At 38.4% G+C, this 19,476-nt stretch overlaps 4 protein-coding genes across 4 annotated transcripts; 2 read left to right on the top strand and 2 right to left on the bottom strand.

The window, feature by feature from the left end:
* Positions 1–14: 14 nt before the first annotated feature.
* Positions 15–1,206, bottom strand: LOC106364761 (CXXC motif containing zinc binding protein). Its single transcript, XM_013804299.3, has 4 exons — positions 1,036–1,206; positions 576–683; positions 328–495; positions 15–232 (listed from the first exon to the last, which is right to left on the bottom strand). Exons 1-4 carry the CDS (start codon positions 1,135–1,137, stop codon positions 107–109), a joined length of 504 nt encoding a protein of 167 aa, XP_013659753.1. The 5' UTR covers positions 1,138–1,206; the 3' UTR covers positions 15–106.
* A 1,906-nt stretch (positions 1,207–3,112) lies between these two features.
* LOC106364868 lies at positions 3,113–10,671 on the top strand. The gene is made up of 21 exons (XM_013804385.3): positions 3,113–4,216; positions 4,631–4,746; positions 4,902–5,110; positions 5,212–5,331; positions 5,412–5,540; positions 5,622–5,747; positions 5,835–5,890; positions 6,005–6,104; positions 6,176–6,293; positions 6,375–6,584; positions 6,738–7,059; positions 7,151–7,353; positions 7,434–7,705; positions 7,816–7,943; positions 8,048–8,282; positions 8,499–8,687; positions 8,758–9,035; positions 9,128–9,314; positions 9,397–9,639; positions 9,972–10,060; positions 10,139–10,671. Exons 1-21 carry the CDS (start codon positions 3,420–3,422, stop codon positions 10,284–10,286), a joined length of 4,275 nt encoding a protein of 1,424 aa, XP_013659839.2. The 5' UTR covers positions 3,113–3,419; the 3' UTR covers positions 10,287–10,671.
* Positions 10,672–10,928: 257 nt separating this feature from the next.
* On the bottom strand, positions 10,929–14,888 carry LOC106364969 (nuclear pore complex protein NUP85-like). The gene is made up of 18 exons (XM_013804470.2): positions 14,418–14,888; positions 14,239–14,341; positions 14,042–14,152; positions 13,873–13,956; positions 13,707–13,778; positions 13,554–13,610; positions 13,351–13,470; positions 13,066–13,266; positions 12,870–12,980; positions 12,743–12,780; positions 12,487–12,643; positions 12,268–12,369; positions 12,126–12,182; positions 11,873–12,019; positions 11,716–11,786; positions 11,542–11,629; positions 11,372–11,428; positions 10,929–11,290 (listed from the first exon to the last, which is right to left on the bottom strand). Exons 1-18 carry the CDS (start codon positions 14,810–14,812, stop codon positions 11,093–11,095), a joined length of 2,169 nt encoding a protein of 722 aa, XP_013659924.1. The 5' UTR covers positions 14,813–14,888; the 3' UTR covers positions 10,929–11,092.
* A 429-nt stretch (positions 14,889–15,317) lies between these two features.
* On the top strand, positions 15,318–17,442 carry LOC106371117 (peptidyl-tRNA hydrolase 2, mitochondrial). Its single transcript, XM_013811159.3, has 8 exons — positions 15,318–15,486; positions 15,927–16,127; positions 16,349–16,409; positions 16,509–16,545; positions 16,618–16,695; positions 16,783–16,855; positions 17,050–17,089; positions 17,214–17,442. The coding sequence occupies exons 1-8, from the start codon at positions 15,445–15,447 to the stop codon at positions 17,261–17,263; spliced, it is 582 nt and encodes a 193-aa protein (XP_013666613.1). The 5' UTR covers positions 15,318–15,444; the 3' UTR covers positions 17,264–17,442.
* Positions 17,443–19,476: the final 2,034 nt, after the last annotated feature.

Genomic DNA, 19,476 nt, shown 5'->3' on the forward strand with positions numbered 1-19,476 from the left:
ATAGAACTGAGTAATGAGTTTCCGAACACGGGAGCTTTATTAGAACTTGAGTAATGAGTTTTTACATACACCAAGTGTGTAGAGATAAAGGAAACAGAACAACAGATCATTTGGTGACGGTGAAGCTTGCACGGAAGTTTGATATCATAACAGGGCACTCCCCCTTCTCATCATACTCTGTGAACTCCTCTCCGCTCGACAAATCAATCTCATCAAACTTGGTTCCAGATTCCTGTTTAGGCCACACGAAAAGAAAAAAACTCAACTCATGAGAGCTGCAAGTAAGTATTAAGCATCAAAGAGTAGACTGTGATTGTTACAACTTACAGCTTCAGCTTTCCAAAATCCACCAAATCCGAAATCAATGGGTTCGTAGCCTCGACAGTCAAACACCATAAGAGGAGCATGCTCTCCAGCCTCAGAATCTTCCTGAGTTAAAGGTCGACCTTTCCCTGGAATCATTGTCACATTCCCTTCCCTTCCACAGAACTTACACTATAACAACTCACGGAGACAAACCATCAAATTTCACGCATAAAGAAAATGTCCTCGAAAGAGTGAAGATCAATGATTACCTTCTGAACGAGATGGCAAGTACCCCTACCTCCAGGAGGAGTAAAAGTCTCATTCAAAGTCACACATGTTTCTTTCTGAGTCACCTCTCCGCATTGTTCACATTTCAACTAAAAACACACACACACATGAAAACAATCTCTTAATACTTTTCATGCTAAATATGAAAAAGAGGAGACAAGAAACAAGTAGGCGGTAAACACGACCATACTATTTGATCTCGCTCACTTATTACATAACAAAAAACACTTGTAATTTATTTCCCGACAACAAACCACTGACTGTTCTGTCATATGCTCAATTCCACAAATTTGAAACGCAAGGAGAAATTGAAACGATTTTAAGCAGTTAAAAAAAAATCAACCTTTTAAGACCAAAGCTATGCAGAAGAACGGTTAATCATATACACAAGTAAACGAAGCGATGAAACGAATCGAAGACTGTCAAAAAAATGGAGGAAACCTTGAAGAGGTAAGGGAAGTTGGGATCATCGCAGCCACCGGAGGGCTGGAGATTAGTGAGATTCTCGAGATCAGCCGTGATTTTGAGCACATAGTTCACCATCTTAAGAATCTTCTTCTGATCCTGGTGGTTTTGGGTATTGAGAAAGAATGAGAGTGCTTTAAAAGGCCGGTCGGACCAGTAAACCGATCCGGTTATTGAAATATAAGGTCGACGTCTGTTAGTGGACTACAATGATTGGATGTCTGATGTCTCATTTCTCATTGGATTATTAGCCCAACTCGAAAACTCAGGCCATTTATCATTTTAAATCTTTTCAAATAACTTTTTTAAAAAATGTTTTCTTTTTCAAAAAAAAAAGAGCAAATTCAATTTTCTTTCACAATTGTACAAAGACATAATGATTTTTATTTTTGACAATATTATCTAACAAATAATAGCTAACTAGACTTGTGAGCACTTATTTACATACTTCACTAAAGTTTTGAAAATAAGAAAAGTCGACGATCGATCTATTTTGAATTTGGACAGTAAACAGTGTAAATATCTTTGGTGTCGACCTATTTTGAATAAGAAAACTCGATCGACCTATTTTTGTGTTTCAAAAAAAAAAAAAAATTTGGTCTCGAAGTCCCTTATCTCACACATGTCTTGTAAGTCGAAATTTAGGCTACAACAACATTTGTTCACTATTATAAACCACACGTTATAAATCTGTTTTTTTTTTTTCTCTCAGAACAATAACATACAAAAGCTTGCTCCTGTGCTACGTTTTGTTCCTTTCTGACATAATATGTCACCGCAAGGAAAAATATAAAAGAATGTTAAAGCTCGTGCGAATAGTGGGAACGCACCAACACGCAACCTCTTTGGGGAATCCATCAACAACCAAACACGTTGAATTAAAGTCAATCTATTGTCTTGCCATTTGGCTTGACGTCGGTTTCGGAAAGCCACGTACGTAGTGTGCATAGCTTCATGCCCAATCAATCACACTGTATCATCGTCATTACTTGCACATTATTGTCGTCATTATCATTTTACTTTTTCTAACCAATATTGTGGCTGATACTATATCTATTCTATTTCTACGTTAGTCTCCAGCACATAAAATACAGTCCACAGATAAATAATCAGAACGATTAGTATATTCTTGGCCACTCTTTGATTAACCGTTAAACTATCACTTTCGGAAAAGCATCTAGTCATTACTTTGATGTTTTCTTTTCGTATATACGTTAACTAGATATCTAAGTTTTCCAACTTAAAAAATATATCCAACTTAATTTAATTTGTATGTTTTTTCTAACTTAGAATTTAATTATGTTACTGGGAGTCAAAAGAATTATGATATGTTGAAAATTATATTCTAAGGCTTGAAAATGGTCTAGTCTATTATGTTCTACGGTCAACAGCAAGTGGATATTTTTTAAAAAATATTTCTGCTGAACCTAAGATAAAGTATTTATATGGGAAATTACGTTTTATAGCTATAATACAAAATTCAACTAAGGATATGGAAAAGCAGCTCCTATCCTAGCCACTTTATACTCTCTTTCAACAAAAAAAAATACTTCATCCGCTTTTTAAAAAATAGAAAATTCTAATTATCGATATATTTTTTGTAATTAAATTTTTTCTACAAAATTTAACTAATAAAAGTTTAATAAACACAATTATAATTTTTAAAGTTTACAATTTATCATTAGTTATGCATTGAAAATATTATATATTTACAAGATTTTTTCTTCAAATACGAATTTTTTCGTAACGGAGTGGGAGACTTTGATGGTAATCTATGCATTTTATTTGTTTTATGGTCATAGATAGAAATTTAGTAGTATAAAAAAGAAACAAAAATTGAAGAATCAGTTTTAATTTATGAAAACTACAAAATAATTAATCAATGAAGATTCTTATTTTGTTTTGCATTTTTCCCTTCCCCTCAAACTGAAGTTTTCCAATTTCCATTGATAAAAGTATCTAGATATTCTTATTTGTATTCAGCTAAAGTAAAGTTTAAAGAACAAAACAACAGGTTTTAATTAAGTTTGGTGGTTTTAAAACAACACGTGTCATAAAAACATTGGTTAACATAAAAAGAAAGTCTCACGTGTAACGCCCAAAGCTAAAAGCTTTCTAAAAATCTCTCCACCATTTACCGAACAAAGCGCGCCTCTCCCTTCCTTCCTTCAACCTCTTTGCACTCTCTCTCTCTCTAGACAAAACTAAACCTATCTTTCTTCTGTCTCGACGAAGCTCTGTTCTGTTTCTTCGTATTTAATTTTCTTTTCTGATTTTAAATTTTTTTTCGTAGCGACGCAACGGTTAATGTCTTCCCTTTATGGCTTCTCTCATCTGTAGATGATTAGAATACTCTTTCAATGATGAGATTCGTCTTCTTCTTCATCGTCCTCTACGTGTTAACCGCAAATCCGAAACTAATCGCGTCGTGGGATGAGTCTCCGATTAGATTCTACAATCCTCCCACACCTTCTCCGGCGCCATCGCCGGAGCCTAACCCTGAAGATGAGTCTTCACTTTCGTGCGTCGACGACCTACACGGCGTTGGCTCGTTGGACACCACGTGCAAACTCGTCGCCGATTTGAATCTCACGCGTGACCGTTACATCTCCGGCAAAGGCAACCTCGACGTTCTGCCCGGCGTCAGATTGGTTTGCAACGTCCCGGGATGCTCGTTGACGGTCAACATCTCCGGGAACTTCTCGCTGGCCGAGAACTCGACGGTCATCGCCGGGAGTTTCCGCCTCGCGGCGGAGAACGCCGATTTCGCGGTCGGCTCGGCGGTGGACACCACCGGGTTGGGCGGGGAGCCGCCGTCGGGGGCGAGCGGGACGCCGGAGGGAGTGGAGGGAGCCGGCGGAGGGTACGGTGGGAGAGGGGCTTGCTGCTTGTCCGATACGACGGCGAAGCTTCCCGGGGATGTGTGGGGTGGTGACGTGTACGGTTGGTCATCTCTTGAGAAGCCGGAGGTTTATGGTAGTAGAGGTGGGACCACGAGTAATGAGGTTGACTACGGTGGAGGTGGCGGCGGGATGGTGGCGATGGAGGTGTTAGGGCGTGTGGGGCTAAACGGCAGCGTTTTGGCTGATGGGGACAGTGGTGGAGTCAAAGGTGGTGGTGGGTCCGGCGGCAGCATCTTCGTCATGGCACATAAAATGTAAACTCTTTCCTTTAATCTTTGTTTTATGACTAATGGTTTCTTTCTTTAATGGGAGAGAGTTTTGATTATTTTAGGCTTTGCATTGGTTTAGTGATGTTAAGAAAAAAAAAGATAGAGAAAGAGTTATTACTAGGACTCGTCTGATTCCACATTTGGTGGTTGGTGGTAACTTAATGCAGACAAAGGTTTAAAGTTAGACCTTTTAAATAATGCTGCATTTAGCATCTGTCTTTTTTGAATCCACTTTGGTTTTGTTTTCTAGTGAATAGTGAGAACTTAATATCTAGAAAGCTCCAAATTTTTAATGAGAGTTTTAGTTACATCTATTGTTAGAAACCACTTCCTCTATGTAATGTTATTATGTTATCCCCATTTGATGGGCTGATAGAAATGTTTTGGTTAATGCGACAGGGAAGGAAATGGTCGGATAAGTGCATCTGGAGGCGATGGTTATGCTGGTGGAGGTGGTGGACGAGTATCTGTCCATATATACAGCCGCCACTCTCAGCCGAAAATCTTTATCCATGGTTAGGCTTCAGTTTTGGTCTAATAACCATTCCTTAAATTGACATTATGATGATGATACTCTGCTGGGAATTTTCTTGCCAACTCATCTTGATGGTCCCATCTTTTGTATAATAAGTATTTGTGACAGTTCAATTGTATTTTTTTCTTTTTGTAGGAGGTAGTAGTTTTGGTTGTCAAGAAAATTCTGGAGCTTCTGGGACACTGTATGATGTTGTTTCAGAGAGCTTAACTATAGACAACCAGAATAAGACAACTTTTACAGACACTCTTCTCTTGGAGTTCCCTTACCATCGCCTTTTCACCAATTTGTATATCCAGAATATGGCCAAAGTTGCTGTTCCCTTGCGTTGGAGCCGTGTCCAGGTTTGTGAACATTACAGAGATTCTTGACTGTTGTTAAAGATTTTTAAAGAATATTTGTTTTAGGTATGTTGAGGTTTATACTAGTGTTACTGGTGTTACAGGTTCAAGGATCAATAAGTTTGTCAAATGGTGGAGAGTTGAACTTTGGTCTTGCTCGTTATGCTTCTTCAGAATTTGAGTTATTCGCAGAGGAAGTCTTGATGAGCAATTCTGCTATCAAGGTACCCTATTAAACTTGTAAAGACACATGAGTGTTTTTGTTTTTATTTCTCACTATGTGGATCTCTATGCTATGTGTTAGGTGTTTGGGGCATTGCGTATGACAGTGAAGGTGTTCTTGATGTTGAAGTCAAGAATGTTTATCGATGGTGGTGGTGTGACAATGCTGGGGACTTCAATGCTTGATATTAGTAATTTGTTAGTGCTCAAGGTATTATAATTATATTTATTAATATGTTCCTCATAGTATGCAACTTTGATGTCCTATAATTTGCTCTTTACATTTACACAGGAGTCATCAGTGATACAATCCAATGGAAACCTCGGAGTACATGGGCAGGGTCTGTTACATCTAAGAGGCGCTGGAGATACAATTGAAGCACAACGTCTGATTTTGTCTCTGTTTTATAGCATCAAGGTAATAAAGATAACCTGCATCATATTTTTTTGGGCTGTTACATGTAATGTTACTAGGTAAAGAGTGGACGTTTTATGATTTGTGAAGGTTGGAGCTGGAGCGGTCTTGCGTGGTCCTTTGCAGAATACATCAACTGGTGGCCTGTAAGTTCCGAGAAGGTTCGGATGATCCTTCAACAAAAGTCTTTTATCTATAACATTTTTTGTTGTTGTTGTACTGAGCCAGTGAAAACTTTTATGTTTGGTTTTGTTTTAAAGTACTCCAAAGCTTTACTGTCAACGTGAAGATTGTCCTGTTGAGCTACTCCACCCGCCGGAGGATTGCAATGTCAATGCATCACTTCCATTCACTCTTCAGGTGCTTGCTTGTTCACAGAATAAATATGAATATGATGAGTGAATATGCTCTAATAGTTTTCTCTGGTGCAGATCTGCCGAGTTGAGGATATTACTGTTGAAGGTCTCATCAAAGGATCTGTTATACATTTCCATCTGGCAAGAACCGTCGTTGTCCGCTCTTCTGGAACAATAACCGGAGATGGGATGGGTAAGGCACACATACTCATTGAAGACTTGTGTCTTATGTGATATGAACAAGTTTTTTTGAGAGATTTAATTATGAACACAGGCTGCAAAGGTGGAGTGGGGACAGGTAGGTTTCTGAGAAGCGGTATTGGGAGTGGTGGTGGACATGGCGGTAAAGGTGGAAGCGGGTGTTACAATCATACTTGCATTGAAGGTGGTGATTCTTATGGAAATGCAGATCTACCTTGTGAACTTGGCAGTGGAAGTGGAGATGAAGAGTCATCAGATTCAGTTGCTGGTGGTGGAATCATTGGTAAGTCATGTTTTGTCTATAGAGAAGTGATTGGTTCATTTTTGAAATGTATTTTCCTAATAAATTTTTTATTTCTAACCAATTTGTGGAGTGATTGGTTCATTTTTGATATGTATCTTCCTAATGATTTTTTGTTATTACCAATTTGTGAAGTGATTGGTTCGCTTGAGCACCCACTTTCAAGCTTGTCACTTGAGGGAACGATAACAACTGATGGTGAGACTCCCAGGAAGACGCTTAAAACCATAAGTAACACAAGTTTAGGACCTGGTGGTGGTTCAGGTGGAACAGTGCTTTTGTTCTTGCGCTCACTTGACATAGCCAAGTCCGCTATTCTCTCTAGTATTGGGGGAAACGGTAGTCTAAAGGGAGGTGGTGGGGGAAGTGGTGGAAGGATTCATTTTCATTGGTCAGACATTCCAACTGGTGATGTTTATCATCACATTGCCAACGTAAAGGGAAGAGTTTATGTAAGGTTTGTCATAAAAAAAATTTCATTCTTTTGTTATACTCAAATTTATTTTCTTAATGCATTCTTGTAACATATTTGTATTATTAATTTACAGAGGAGGGTTGGGTGCAAGTGAAGATAACGTTGGAGAGGCAGGAACTTTGACTGGTAAAGCTTGTCCAGAAGGCCTCTATGGTCTATACTGCGAGGAATGTCCAGTTGGAACTTATAAGAATGTTACTGGATCTGATAAAGCTCTGTGTAGTCTTTGTCCGGCTAAAGATCTTCCCCACCGTGCTGTATACATCACCATTCGAGGTACTTTTTTGTATGAGAAACTCTAGGCGAGTCTATGAGCTTGAATTTACATAAACTTTGATTACTTGTTTTCTTGACAGGTGGTGTTGCGGAAGCCCCTTGTCCATATCAATGCGTTTCGGATAGATACCACATGCCGCATTGTTACACTACACTTGAAGAGTTAATATACACATTTGGTGGACCTTGGCTGTTCGGCATTCTTTTGGTAGTTTTGCTGCTTCTACTAGCACTTGTCTTTAGCGTCGCCAGAATGAAGTTTATTAGTGGCGAGGAGGTACACGGAGCTGCAACAACCCATCATGGCTCTCAGATTGATCACTCATTCCCATTCCTTGAGTCTTTGAACGAGGTTTGCTTAGTTACTCATTTTTCATGTGAATGGAACATAACAATTGAGGAAATAGTATTTGGTTGCTTAGTTTCCTTTTATAGTTAATATTTGTGTTAATGTTTATTTAGGTGATGGAGACAAGCAGGGTGGAGGAATCACAGGGACACATGCATAGGATATATTTCTTAGGTCCTAATACATTTAGTGAACCTTGGCATCTTTCTCATACTCCCCCAGATGAAATAAAGGAGATTGTGTAAGTTACTTATTACCTTTTGACTATAGTTTAGTTCATGCCTGAAACTTGTTTGTGAAATGCATTTTGCTTTGGTCTCCTTACTTGATTTTTTTCCTTTTTAGGTACGAGGCTGCGTTTAATGGATTTGTTGATGAGATCAATGCTATAGCAGCATACCAGTGGTGGGAGGGTGCGATATACATCATGCTTTCAGTTCTTGTCTATCCGCTTGCGTGGTCGTGGCAGCAATCACGTAGGAGGCTGAAGTTTCAGAAACTCCGTGACTTTGTTCGTTCAGAATATGACCATTCTTGTCTACGCTCATGTCGTTCAAGAGCATTATATGAAGGGTTAAAGGTACATACTCTATCTATTAGAAAGAAAGTTAAATTGCTAATAATAGTTATATGTGAGAATAGGACAAGTTGTACTAGGATCTTAGTCAAGAGATAGATGTAAGCTTATGTTTTCTTCAAGTTGCATACATTTATCATATTACATTGACCTTTATTAATAAATTTTTGTTAACATTATTCATTGTTTACAAATTGAACTTGTGATGTGAATGTGCAGGTAGCTGCTACCCCTGACTTGATGCTAGCTCATCTAGATTTTTTCCTTGGTGGCGACGAAAAGAGAAACGATCTTCCTCCTCCTGTTCATGAAAGATTCCCAATGCCTTTAGTTTTTGGTGGCGATGGAAGTTACATGGCTTATTACTCACTCCAAAGTGATGATATTCTGACCAGTCTTTTGAGCCAGGTTCGGTCTTTTCTTGTTTGGGTGTTAATGACTGTAATATCGTTACTGAACTTACCTTGTTTTTCTATAGTTGGTCCCACCTACCACTTGGTACCGCTTTGTAGCTGGACTTAACGCTCAGCTGCGCCTTGTTCAGCAAGGGAAATTAAGGTCCACGTTTCGCTCGGTTATGAGATGGATTGAGACTCACGGAAACCCTGCCTTGAAAAGAAACGGTGTACGTGTTGACCTAGCTAGGTTCCAGACCTCTCCTTCCTCGTCTTGCCAGTATGGAATCCTTGTTCAGGCCATTGTAGATGAAGTGCCATCGCCAAGAGATGTTAATGAGACAGAACAGCAGCATCCTTGGTAAGAAAACTTCACTTAGCTTCTCTCTGATGTTTATTTGTTATAAAGCCAAAGATGTAGACTCACTCATTCTTTGAGTTTTGAATATGCAGGGGTGTACAAATTGATAACTCGTCTTTACATTTCACACAATCTCCAACTACCTCAATCAATCACTTCAGGCACCGAGACGGCGGAGAGATCATAGACATTGGTAGCTTACAGTTTCTCAAAGAAGAGAAAGATGTCCTCTCCCTACTCTCATTCTTGATTCATAACACAAAACCTGTTGGCCATCAGGTAAAAAAAAGCCTCCCTCTACTTCAAAACATATTGCATTCTTTTTCTTCTTACTAAGTGTTTTTAAATGTGGTGATGACAGGATCTGGTTGGTTTGGTTATCTCGGTGCTACTCTTAGGAGATCTAACTCTAATGTTACTCACGCTGCTCCAACTCTACTCCATATCTATCCTGGACGTTTTTCTCGCTTTGTTTATTTTACCTCTCAGCATCCTTTTCCCGTTCCCTGCTGGAGTCAGCGCTTTGTTTAGCCACGGACCAAGGCGTTCTGCTGGACGCACTCGTGTCTATGCCTTGTGGAACATCACATCTCTGGTCAATGTCGTAAGTACTCGTCTTCTTTATGCAAATACTTTCTGCAGAATTAGATAATACAAAACAAAAGAAATTAGACAAATTTTATGATTTGTACAGATATTATTGCTTGATTTAGCAGATTTAGACTAATTTAGATCGATAGTTTAAATCGATTTGAGTCGTATAAATCAGATTATTTTTTAAAAATCGTTTCAGCTAGGACCTAGTTATAAGCCGCCTACACCGATTTTTAGAACCATGATGCAACTACTACTCTTCTTAAAGCCTAATATGGACCTTCTCTTGTTACTGCAGTCTCCTTCACCTTCTATTACATGATTAAAAAACCTTTTGTGCAGGTTGTTGCGTTTGTGTGTGGATATATTCACTATCATGGCTCATCAGCTGGAAAAAAGATTCCGTATCTCGAGCCATGGAACATTAGCATGTGAGAAGGACCCTTAAATCTCAACCTTATAATAACACATTTGCTATTGCGACATCGACTAACATTTTGTTGTTGCAGGGACGAGAACGAATGGTGGATATTCCCGGGCGCTTTGTTCTTGTGCAAAGTGTTGCAATCCCAACTAGTAAACTGGCACGTTGCGAATCTTGAGATACAAGATTACTCCTTATACAGTGATGACTCCGAGCTGTTCTGGCAGTCGTAAGACTCGATACTCAACCATAATTTAATACAAAACACAGGTGAAGGGAGCTGGTTTTTTTTATACAAAGGCGTCTTCTGGTGCAACAAGCTGATTCAAAGATTTTTCAGGTGAATATAGCTAACTCTTTAGGCAAGTAGTTAAAGGAATGAATAATCCTGAAAGATTGGGGGAACAAAATGCATATGCTTGTATTTGATTCCCCCACGCCAAGATCCATCTTGTTTTTTCAGATGATTGGGACTGGGATATTTGTTTCGATGTTTTAAATGATGTTACAAAGATTATTTTCTAGTGGCTTGGTGCTGTCTTGCTTGTCATATACAATGTTGTGTTGAGTTCTGGACTTGAAATGTTCAAGAGATTACAATTGACAGCTTTGAGGCGACTTTTGTTCCTTCCTAACCAATTTAAGATTAGAAACAACATAACAATAGATCCTGGAACAAGAACCTGAGTTGATGAGAATGAATCTCCTTAGCCACAACCCAGAGAAGCTGCAAATTATAAGGATCAACTATGATCCTACACATTCAAAGCTAACGATCATAAGCGGATAGACCTATCAAAGCTTGGAATCGAAATTGCGAGTGCTGGTGATGTTTCAGACCAACGGCAGTGTGCGAGCTCTGAGCGCTGTGAAGCAGTTATTAAACCAACTTTAACCGATACGCTCACAAAATCAGTTTACAATAGTATACCGGTTTGAATCAGTCTATTTGACATGGAAATACAGAGTTAAATGTCATACAAACTGAAAGACTCGAAACAGAAAGAAATGGAGCCCGTAATTTAGCCTCAATCCAACGCTAACACTCTTCCAGGAAAGCACGTCCGAGATTTGTTGCTAGAGCGAGTCTCACAGAACTCACAGCTTGAGCAGACAAATCAGATTCTATGAAGCCTGGTCTTATCTTTGCAATGGATGCTTCCTGTAGTTTGTTCAACATCAGGTTGGTCTGTGTTACATTCAACAGCGAACGCTCTGGCCAATTCAACAGCTTCAACTGTATAAGAAAACAAAACTTTTTTAAGCTGCATCCTCTTTATCAATCAAAGGAAAGAAAAACAAGATTTTGAATCTTTACTGAATCATGCAGCAGAGGAAGCCAGAAGCGTTGAGGAGTAGAGGGGCTCTTCATTAGCTGCAGTATTTAAACACAGCAGAGCAATATTAATAGGCCTGAGCACAGTGTTCCCGTAGGAAACGGAAATATAAACTAAGATGGATGTAGAGGGGCTTGATGTATTTACATACCGATACAAGTCTCTCCACAGCTTCGTGAGCCGCATCTATGGCTTTTCCATCCTTGACGAGATTCAGTGATCTCTTGAAATCTCTATACCTGGAAAAATATGGCAATTAATTTAGGATAGATTATTACAGAACCAAAACCATTAGCAAAGAAAGCAGAAGACAGATGATTATTACTTGTGAAGAAAATCAAGACCACCAGAGATCTGCGAGTCGGAACCCAGCAGTTCGACCAGGCCTTCCCATTGCTGCATGTTAAGAGTATGAAATAAAAATAAGAAGGACAAATACAAAATGAATAATGTTTCGAGTATGGCTTGGAGAATACATATACCTTGAGACTTTCATCGGACAATGACTTTCCAACAGAATCAAACAGCTGTTGAGAAATCACTTTGAGAGAGTGCTCGTCCCGTGCTTGCTGAAGCCAAAAAATCCCAGACCCTTTCCTCCCATGTTTCCAGTGATGCACTCCAGAGATCTAACCAATATAACTTACTTCAGATGAAATATGTTTTTCTGTTCTTTTCCACCAATTTTGAGATAAGAAAACACAAATGTGGAATATATTTTCAACAAATAAATACCTTCATAAGTTTAGCACTGACATAACCAAGTTCATATAGACGGCAAATCTCTAGACTCTGCATAAGGAGAAATATAATTACCCTGTAAAGCCATCTGACAAGATGATTTTATTCAACAATAGAGAATGTAAATTGATGAAACCTTAATAAGCAGCTGATTGTCTTGAACTGGCTGCCTATAGAACAACAATTCTAATAAGCCTAGGCCCTGTTTCTCGCAGGATGATAGATAAACAGGAGCTATCTGCAAAACCAAACACAAAGCTTCTTATACAAAAGGTACCAATATGATTAAGTTCTATGCAGATTTAGCTTGATATTTTTACAGGAAAGGTACAAGATGTCATAAAAGAAAAGATACCTGCCAAGTCAAAGCATGAGAAGAAAGAACTTGAGCATAGACAAGTCTATGGAGCTCTTCCATGTTGATTCCACCCAAGTTTCGCTGCTCCTCATGTACAAGAACTTCCCCTTCTTCGCTTCCAGCTGTCAATAACTCCATCGCATGTGCAACCATCCTAGCAACAAACACAAAATAGCATCCTCATGATCCGTTTCCATAAACAATATAGCATTCTCAATGGAGTTAATAACAAAAAAACGGCCTCCTTGCCTACCAGGAGCCAAACTCTTTGGAACAAACTGCCAGCACAACCTGCATCATTTAGTTACACCATGCCGAATTAGGGTGACAGAAAGCTGAGATAGTTACAACTCTTATTGGGGTTAAAATCCATTTCTGACCTCAGTATTCTCTCCAAGAATTCCAATAAGCAGCCTCAGAAGCTTATGGGAAGTGTTAACTGGCTTTGACTCAACACATTTCTGAGCAAGGTTATGCATGCCTTCTAGTCCCTGCAATGACACATGGTATAATAGGGACTGAGTTAAAAAACAACGCTCAGATATAAACAGGCAAACAATAAGTAAAACAATTCACCTTCGTGAATGGCCTGAGATAGAGTAAATGTGAAACAAACAACTCCATCCAGTTAGATGTCGCAGCTGAGAGGCAATCGGCATTTCCCATCATGATCTTCAACATATTTCTCAAGCCCTCGCGGGTCGGACGGTGAGCACATTGAACCCAGAAGGCACTGCACTCTAGTTTAGTTATCTGAGACTGCCATCTTTCTCGTGTCTGCCACAAAGGAAAAGGGGCAGGATCAGTCTAGAGTTTAGACAACACTGAAAAGGGAAAGAATGATAGGTCTTTTTAACATACCTTCATAAAATCAGGCTTTGCTGCAAAGCATTCACCAAACATACCAGCTTCTAGTTTTGGACGCATCCGTGGCATTTTTGAAATGAGAACAGCGACAGCTTCTACCAGACCATTTTCTGTCTACTTCATCAAATTTGTATTTCATTATGATAGTCACTCCATATGATATGACATGAATCTTAAACATGAACTACTTTACCAACCTCACGATTTCCTAGCTGGTCTAGTTGATAAGAACCATGCAAGTGTAACAACTTCACCTGAAAATAAAAGCATGGGCAAATTATCCCTCAAACTGCAACGTTCAAAATAAAATTAAACAGAACCCGCTTTGATCTATCCCAAAAGGTACGAACCACTATCTCTAGCCAACCAACTGATAAAGCAGATGACATCACTTCCCAGTATCTTGGATCATCCTCGATAGCCTGCAAATGCAAATAAACGCACAAAGCAACTCAGTTCGTCATCCAATTGTTTAATCAAATTCTCATAGAAGACCATAAGCGCGCGTGAACAGACCTGTAGGCCAACAAGTTCCTTTTGGAAATCCTCGAGCTTTGAGTAGATAGTTGGATGTGCACTTGACAGAAGTACATCATAATCCTGCCATGATATCAATAATCAGTAACATATTCTACAAGGTAGCAAAATCAAGATAGCTTCACTAATGGAGAAAGAAACTAATTACAGATAGCCAGTCAACGAGCCGTTCTGGCCACCAAGACAGACATGTCTTGTCAGCATAAAACATTTCCATCAACTCCCACGCAGCCTTTAAACAAGTCGGTTCCTCAGCACTCTGCAATTGAAAAAATCTCACACACTCAAAACTATAACTCACTTACATAAGAGTTAGAACTAGTAAAGCATAATTAAAGTTTTAACCTTTATAACTGATCTTGGATCTTCAATCAAAGGAGCAGGAGAAGACACTGAATCACTAAGAAGAGACTTAATCTCCTTACTGTACTCCATCACATACTCCCACCTGTCACACACACAACACATACATTATACCAAAGAACAAAACTTTTAATTGATAGTGTAAACTCGAGTGCCCTCACCACGCAGTCTGGTACAGAGACGGACTCGTATCCATCTTAAACAAGCTCGAAATCGAGTTTCTCCTGCTCTGCAAAAGCGCAAACGGAGAAACAGATCCATAAGCGATCCTCCGCCACTGCGCGTCGCCGATCTCGCCGTCCTCGCCGCTAAGCCTCACGTTCACCACCTCGCCGCCAGCTTCTCCGCCGTCGTCGTCATCGCGCGGCTCCGGATTGCGTAAAACCGTGACGCGGAGGTTGTTCCCGCACCCCCAGGAGATGGAGAGCCTGTGAGGCCGAGACTTGAGGCTGTAGCGAAGAGGATACACCGCCGGAGAGTTCTCCTTGGTCGAAAACGGAACTAATTCTCCGCCGTTGGGTAATCCGTCGCTGGGTTTCGGATTCATACCCGGCATTTTCGGAGCTCCGGTGGCCGTTAGGGTTTTTGATCGGGGTTTTGAGAGAGTGGTGACTCTAGCCGCCAGAATAACAGAGGCGACATCAAAACGCACCGTGTCGATAACTTTGGTAATTTACATTAGTAGGTACATACTTTGAAAGGTTTTATGAATTAGACCATTATGTTTACCGAACTTTAATCTAATACCAAACAACGCGTCGTTTTTGGTTTATGAATATGGACAGCCTGGCGTTTTACGGTTACCGTGTCGATATTTATAGTAATTGCATTAGTAGCTACTAACTTTGAAAGGTTTTCTGAATTGGACCATTATGTTTACTGAATTTTAATTTAATACCGAACGACGCATCGGTTTTGGTTTATAAATATGGACAGCCTGGCGTTTTATAGTTACCGTGTCGATATTTATATTAATTACATTTGTAGAGGTTTTTAAAATTGGACCATTATGTTAACCGAATTTTAATTTTAAAGGAAAACAACGCGTCATTTTTGGTTTATGAATAAGGACAGCCTGGCGTTTATCGTTACAAAAGCTTTCTCTTATCTCTCTTGTTCTCCTTCATGGTCACAGCATTCGATTTTGAAGGCTTAGCTTTGTAACTCTGTCGCAGAGGAGAAATCGCCATGTGGCCTTCTTCTGGAAACTCTTCGCAGCCTCAAGCTAAGGTACTTTCGCTCTTCTTCTTTGTTTCTCCGTAGCTTTGGTTTTCGAGAATTATCTTAGAAGCAAATTTGTATTAAAGAGACCAGACAAGACTAAGATTGTTGAACGACTCCAAGATGTTTTGTAAGAGAAACCGTAACCAGTTAATGCTCAAGGAGTAAAAAGTCTGATTCTTTCTGAGGAATTTGGCTTCATATTACACAAGTACTTATAGGTCTTGTATTGTATTGTATGTATGTATGTATGCCCGTGTTTGATTGGCAGATAAAGTCTAGAGATTTGTGGTGTAAAAATTGAATGTGTGCTTCTCTTCTCTCACCATTAACTAGAACTTCTCGTGTTTTGTTTCTAAAATCTTATTTGGACTGCAACAATGTAGCTTTATATCTTCTTGTGGTTTTGAAATTTTTTGTGGATTTTTTTTGCCGGTGAATGTGATCAGAAACAGGAGAGGAAGTCGATATCTGGGAGTTTTAAGGCAGAGAATCTAATACCAGGGGTTGTGATAGGTTTCATCATTGGTATGTTGTTGGATCTGTCACAGCAAGTTAAGTTACCTGTGAAAAAGAGCAGACTTTTGTCAAGTAAGACCCAGAACCAGAGCTCCGTACCAAGCAATGGCAGTGAGAAAGAGCTTAAAATGGTTTGTATATCTTTCTAATCTAGTCTATGGCTCTAAATTTTATTGGTTTTGAGTAAAAGTATTGTCACTCAAATATTTATATTCAAAACCTAGTGATATAATTAAATACGAGATGATCTCTCCCCATCAAAGAGACATGCAGAATCTATGAAAGGATGGTGATAAAATTTAAATGTTGTCAGATTTGATCTCTAACTGATTTGAGCTCCTTCTGATCACAGGTTTTAGTAGTTAGGCAAGACTTAAAGATGAGAACAGGCAAAATTGCTTCACAGTGTGCACGTAAGTGTCCTTTTTGAGATGTGTTTGAAGTTTGAAGACTGATTGATGTCTTTGGTGTTAGTCCCAAATGTAAAGTGGCTTTCTTTCTAATATTTGCAGATGCTGCTACCGGCATGTATGCAGAGTTAATGAAGAGGTGGTTTCCTCTGTAGTTAGTGGTTCGCTTCGTAATTAATTAAGCTTATGTTTTTATTCATGATTCTTTCAGCGACCGATACCGTCTGAGGCAATGGGAGGAGTGCGGGCAACCAAAGATAGCCGTCACTTGCAAAAACCAGCAAGAAATGTAAGCTTGACAACAACCACACATTATAACTTTACTTCTTATGTCTCAATGAGTTGTGTTTCAATAAATATTTTTCTCTGATATCAGGAATAAGATTGCAGAAGCGGCTGAGAGCGTTGGTCTCCCCACTTTTGTTGTGGCTGATGCGGGAAGAACAGAGGTAACTAACTAACTATAAGATTCTTAGTTTTATACTTCCTCCTGCTTGATTACATCTTTGATAATATGGTCCAACCGTAGCTCCTAGGCAAAATAAAATTTGACATGCTTATCTACTAATCAAACAGATAGAAAACAAAAACAACCTTTCCTACTTGTCAGAACGTGAGGATAAACTAAATCTTGCTTTCACAGGTTGCAGCTGGATCAAGAACGGTTCTTGCAGTTGGACCAGGTAGAGACTATAGTTCTTTTTAAAAAAATTATGTTTCTAGCTGAAGCAGAACAAATACAGGTGTTGAATGAGAACGTTGTTTCTCAAACATGTTCGTTACTTTTTCTTTAAATTTTCTGTGCAGGACCAAAACAGTTGGTTGATTCCATTACCGGTAAGCTGGCGTTACTCTGATGCCGGAGCTTTCTCCAGGATAATGTTGGTGCAGGCAAATTAGTTGTTGTTTTGTATTGATTAAACTCATGTACCTTATTGGTTAATTTTAGATATAGTTCTGTAAATCATTCGATTGAGTTCTTACATTCTCAAAAAAATTTACCGTGGTAACCAAATGATATGGTATTTGGTTTTTACATCATGGAGTTCTGATATTATCAATTTTGTTTCCTCATGAAAACACTGCTAGGATCATTATTAAAATTAGAGGTATATAAATAAACACAATAATGTTGTATCTTCATCTCTGATAAAAAAAGCAATGTCATTCAAGCTCAGTATGTGAATTAAGGAGTAACGTTTGATTAGAATAACACAATATGAAAAAGCATAATTAAGCTCCAACTAACCTTCAGTTAACTGGATATACTATTAAGTGTTCTTTGAACGTCCGGTAAGCATTAATCAAACAAATTTAGCATCCAATAGGAGAAATATTCTCTATATTTTCTTACTAGGGTTGGGCACATCACCCAACCAAACGAATCAATTATATTAAATTCTAAACCACAACTGAATTGAACTTATAAAAATCGATCAAACTGAACTATAAATCTTTTGTGACGATCCTTCATATTCAAAATTCCTCTTCATGAAAAAATATATCGTTTCATGTTGTTATTCGTGTTGCCATTTTACAAAAAAAAAAAAATGTTGTTATTCGTGTTTTTGTTTCTCTCCATTGGTCAATTTTCTTTCAATAAAATGCCTCTCAATACTTTTTCAATTTTTGTACGCTATGCAATGATTTTTATGAGAATCTAATTGAAGAAATCTAGTACCAACATGTTCTGACTCCTCGAGTCTCATCATTTTAAAAGCTAGCTACCACACTTTTTACTAGAAACGTACTGACGTACTGCGAGTCTGTGGACACTTAGATTTTTCCCGTTATACTACGATACTCAGTGTCTAGTAGACTAGTGCGTAGATTGATATAAATGATTCTGGTTAGTGTTTTCACTTACATGACAATCTTTAGTCCTTGTCATGCTTAATCTTTTTCTAAATTTGGTTCTTTGTTTTTTCCATTATTTTTATTGTATATAGGTGACTTTAAAATGGATTTGCTTTTGGTACTTTCTTTGAGTGACGTTGAAGTCTTCCCTAAAATTCAGAACGCGACGCTGGACTGTTATGATTCCACATAACTAATTATATAATATAGAGGCACCACATGGCATACAGCATACGCAACATACTCACATGACTCCATAAATCTTTATACGTGCTTGCTTTTACTTATCCTTTTTATAATGTATAACATGGGGATGGCTAACAATGTCTAATGCTCACAAACATTGACAAATAGAATAGTGTAAAAAAAATCGGATCAGACGGCCGTTTGTACAACATCTAGGTATTAGGCGTTTACTAATGCATCTCATGTTTATCCTGAGAAGTGAGAACATATGTATATGCTGTAAACGTAGATATCCACATGTAGATAAACGTTAAGGGATACAAATTAAGTTGTATATATAGTGATTAGTGAATGATTATTCATACTAGTACTGTTTCGCGTTTTAACGTCAACTAAATAATAATACTACAATGTAATTTGTGATACTGCATGAAAGAAGAGGTGGTATAGCTTTCTTTTTGTACGATAAACAAAAATATATTTACTTGAATATTATACATTTCAAGTACAGTCCGTGGACCTTTGCCTATATCTATCACGATAAAATATTTAATGTTGGCTAAGAGACTAAGAGATGACTGTTTATATATCATACTAAATTTCTCCCACTTGCTAGTTAGGTTTGCATGAGAACGCATGTGACGAACACCTCAATCTGCGCCCCATTTTCTTTATTTTTGAGCAATTTTCCTTTGGTTAAGGCAATAATACTTATATAAACTACTTTTGTGCTGTGCACATTTGTATTTTTCCCTCTATTTTTACTATGTATATATCAGAGGATAATAAAAGCATCCGATTTCCTCGAATATTGTCAGAATATAAAACGCGAAAGAAAATAAAATTCGGGGAATAGTTAAGTTTGAAATTTATAATAGAGAATACTAATAACCCATTCTTCAAAATGAGTGAGCATATCCACCTTGGATCTCGGTGATGTTACTGTTTAGTTTAATTTAATTTAAGTATATAAAACACTAATTTATGTTCATACATATGTTGAAACACATTTAACATGATCGGTTAA

This window comes from Brassica napus, chromosome A1 (genome assembly GCF_020379485.1).
Source record: "Brassica napus cultivar Da-Ae chromosome A1, Da-Ae, whole genome shotgun sequence".
Classification (NCBI taxonomy): Eukaryota; Viridiplantae; Streptophyta; class Magnoliopsida; order Brassicales; family Brassicaceae; genus Brassica; species Brassica napus.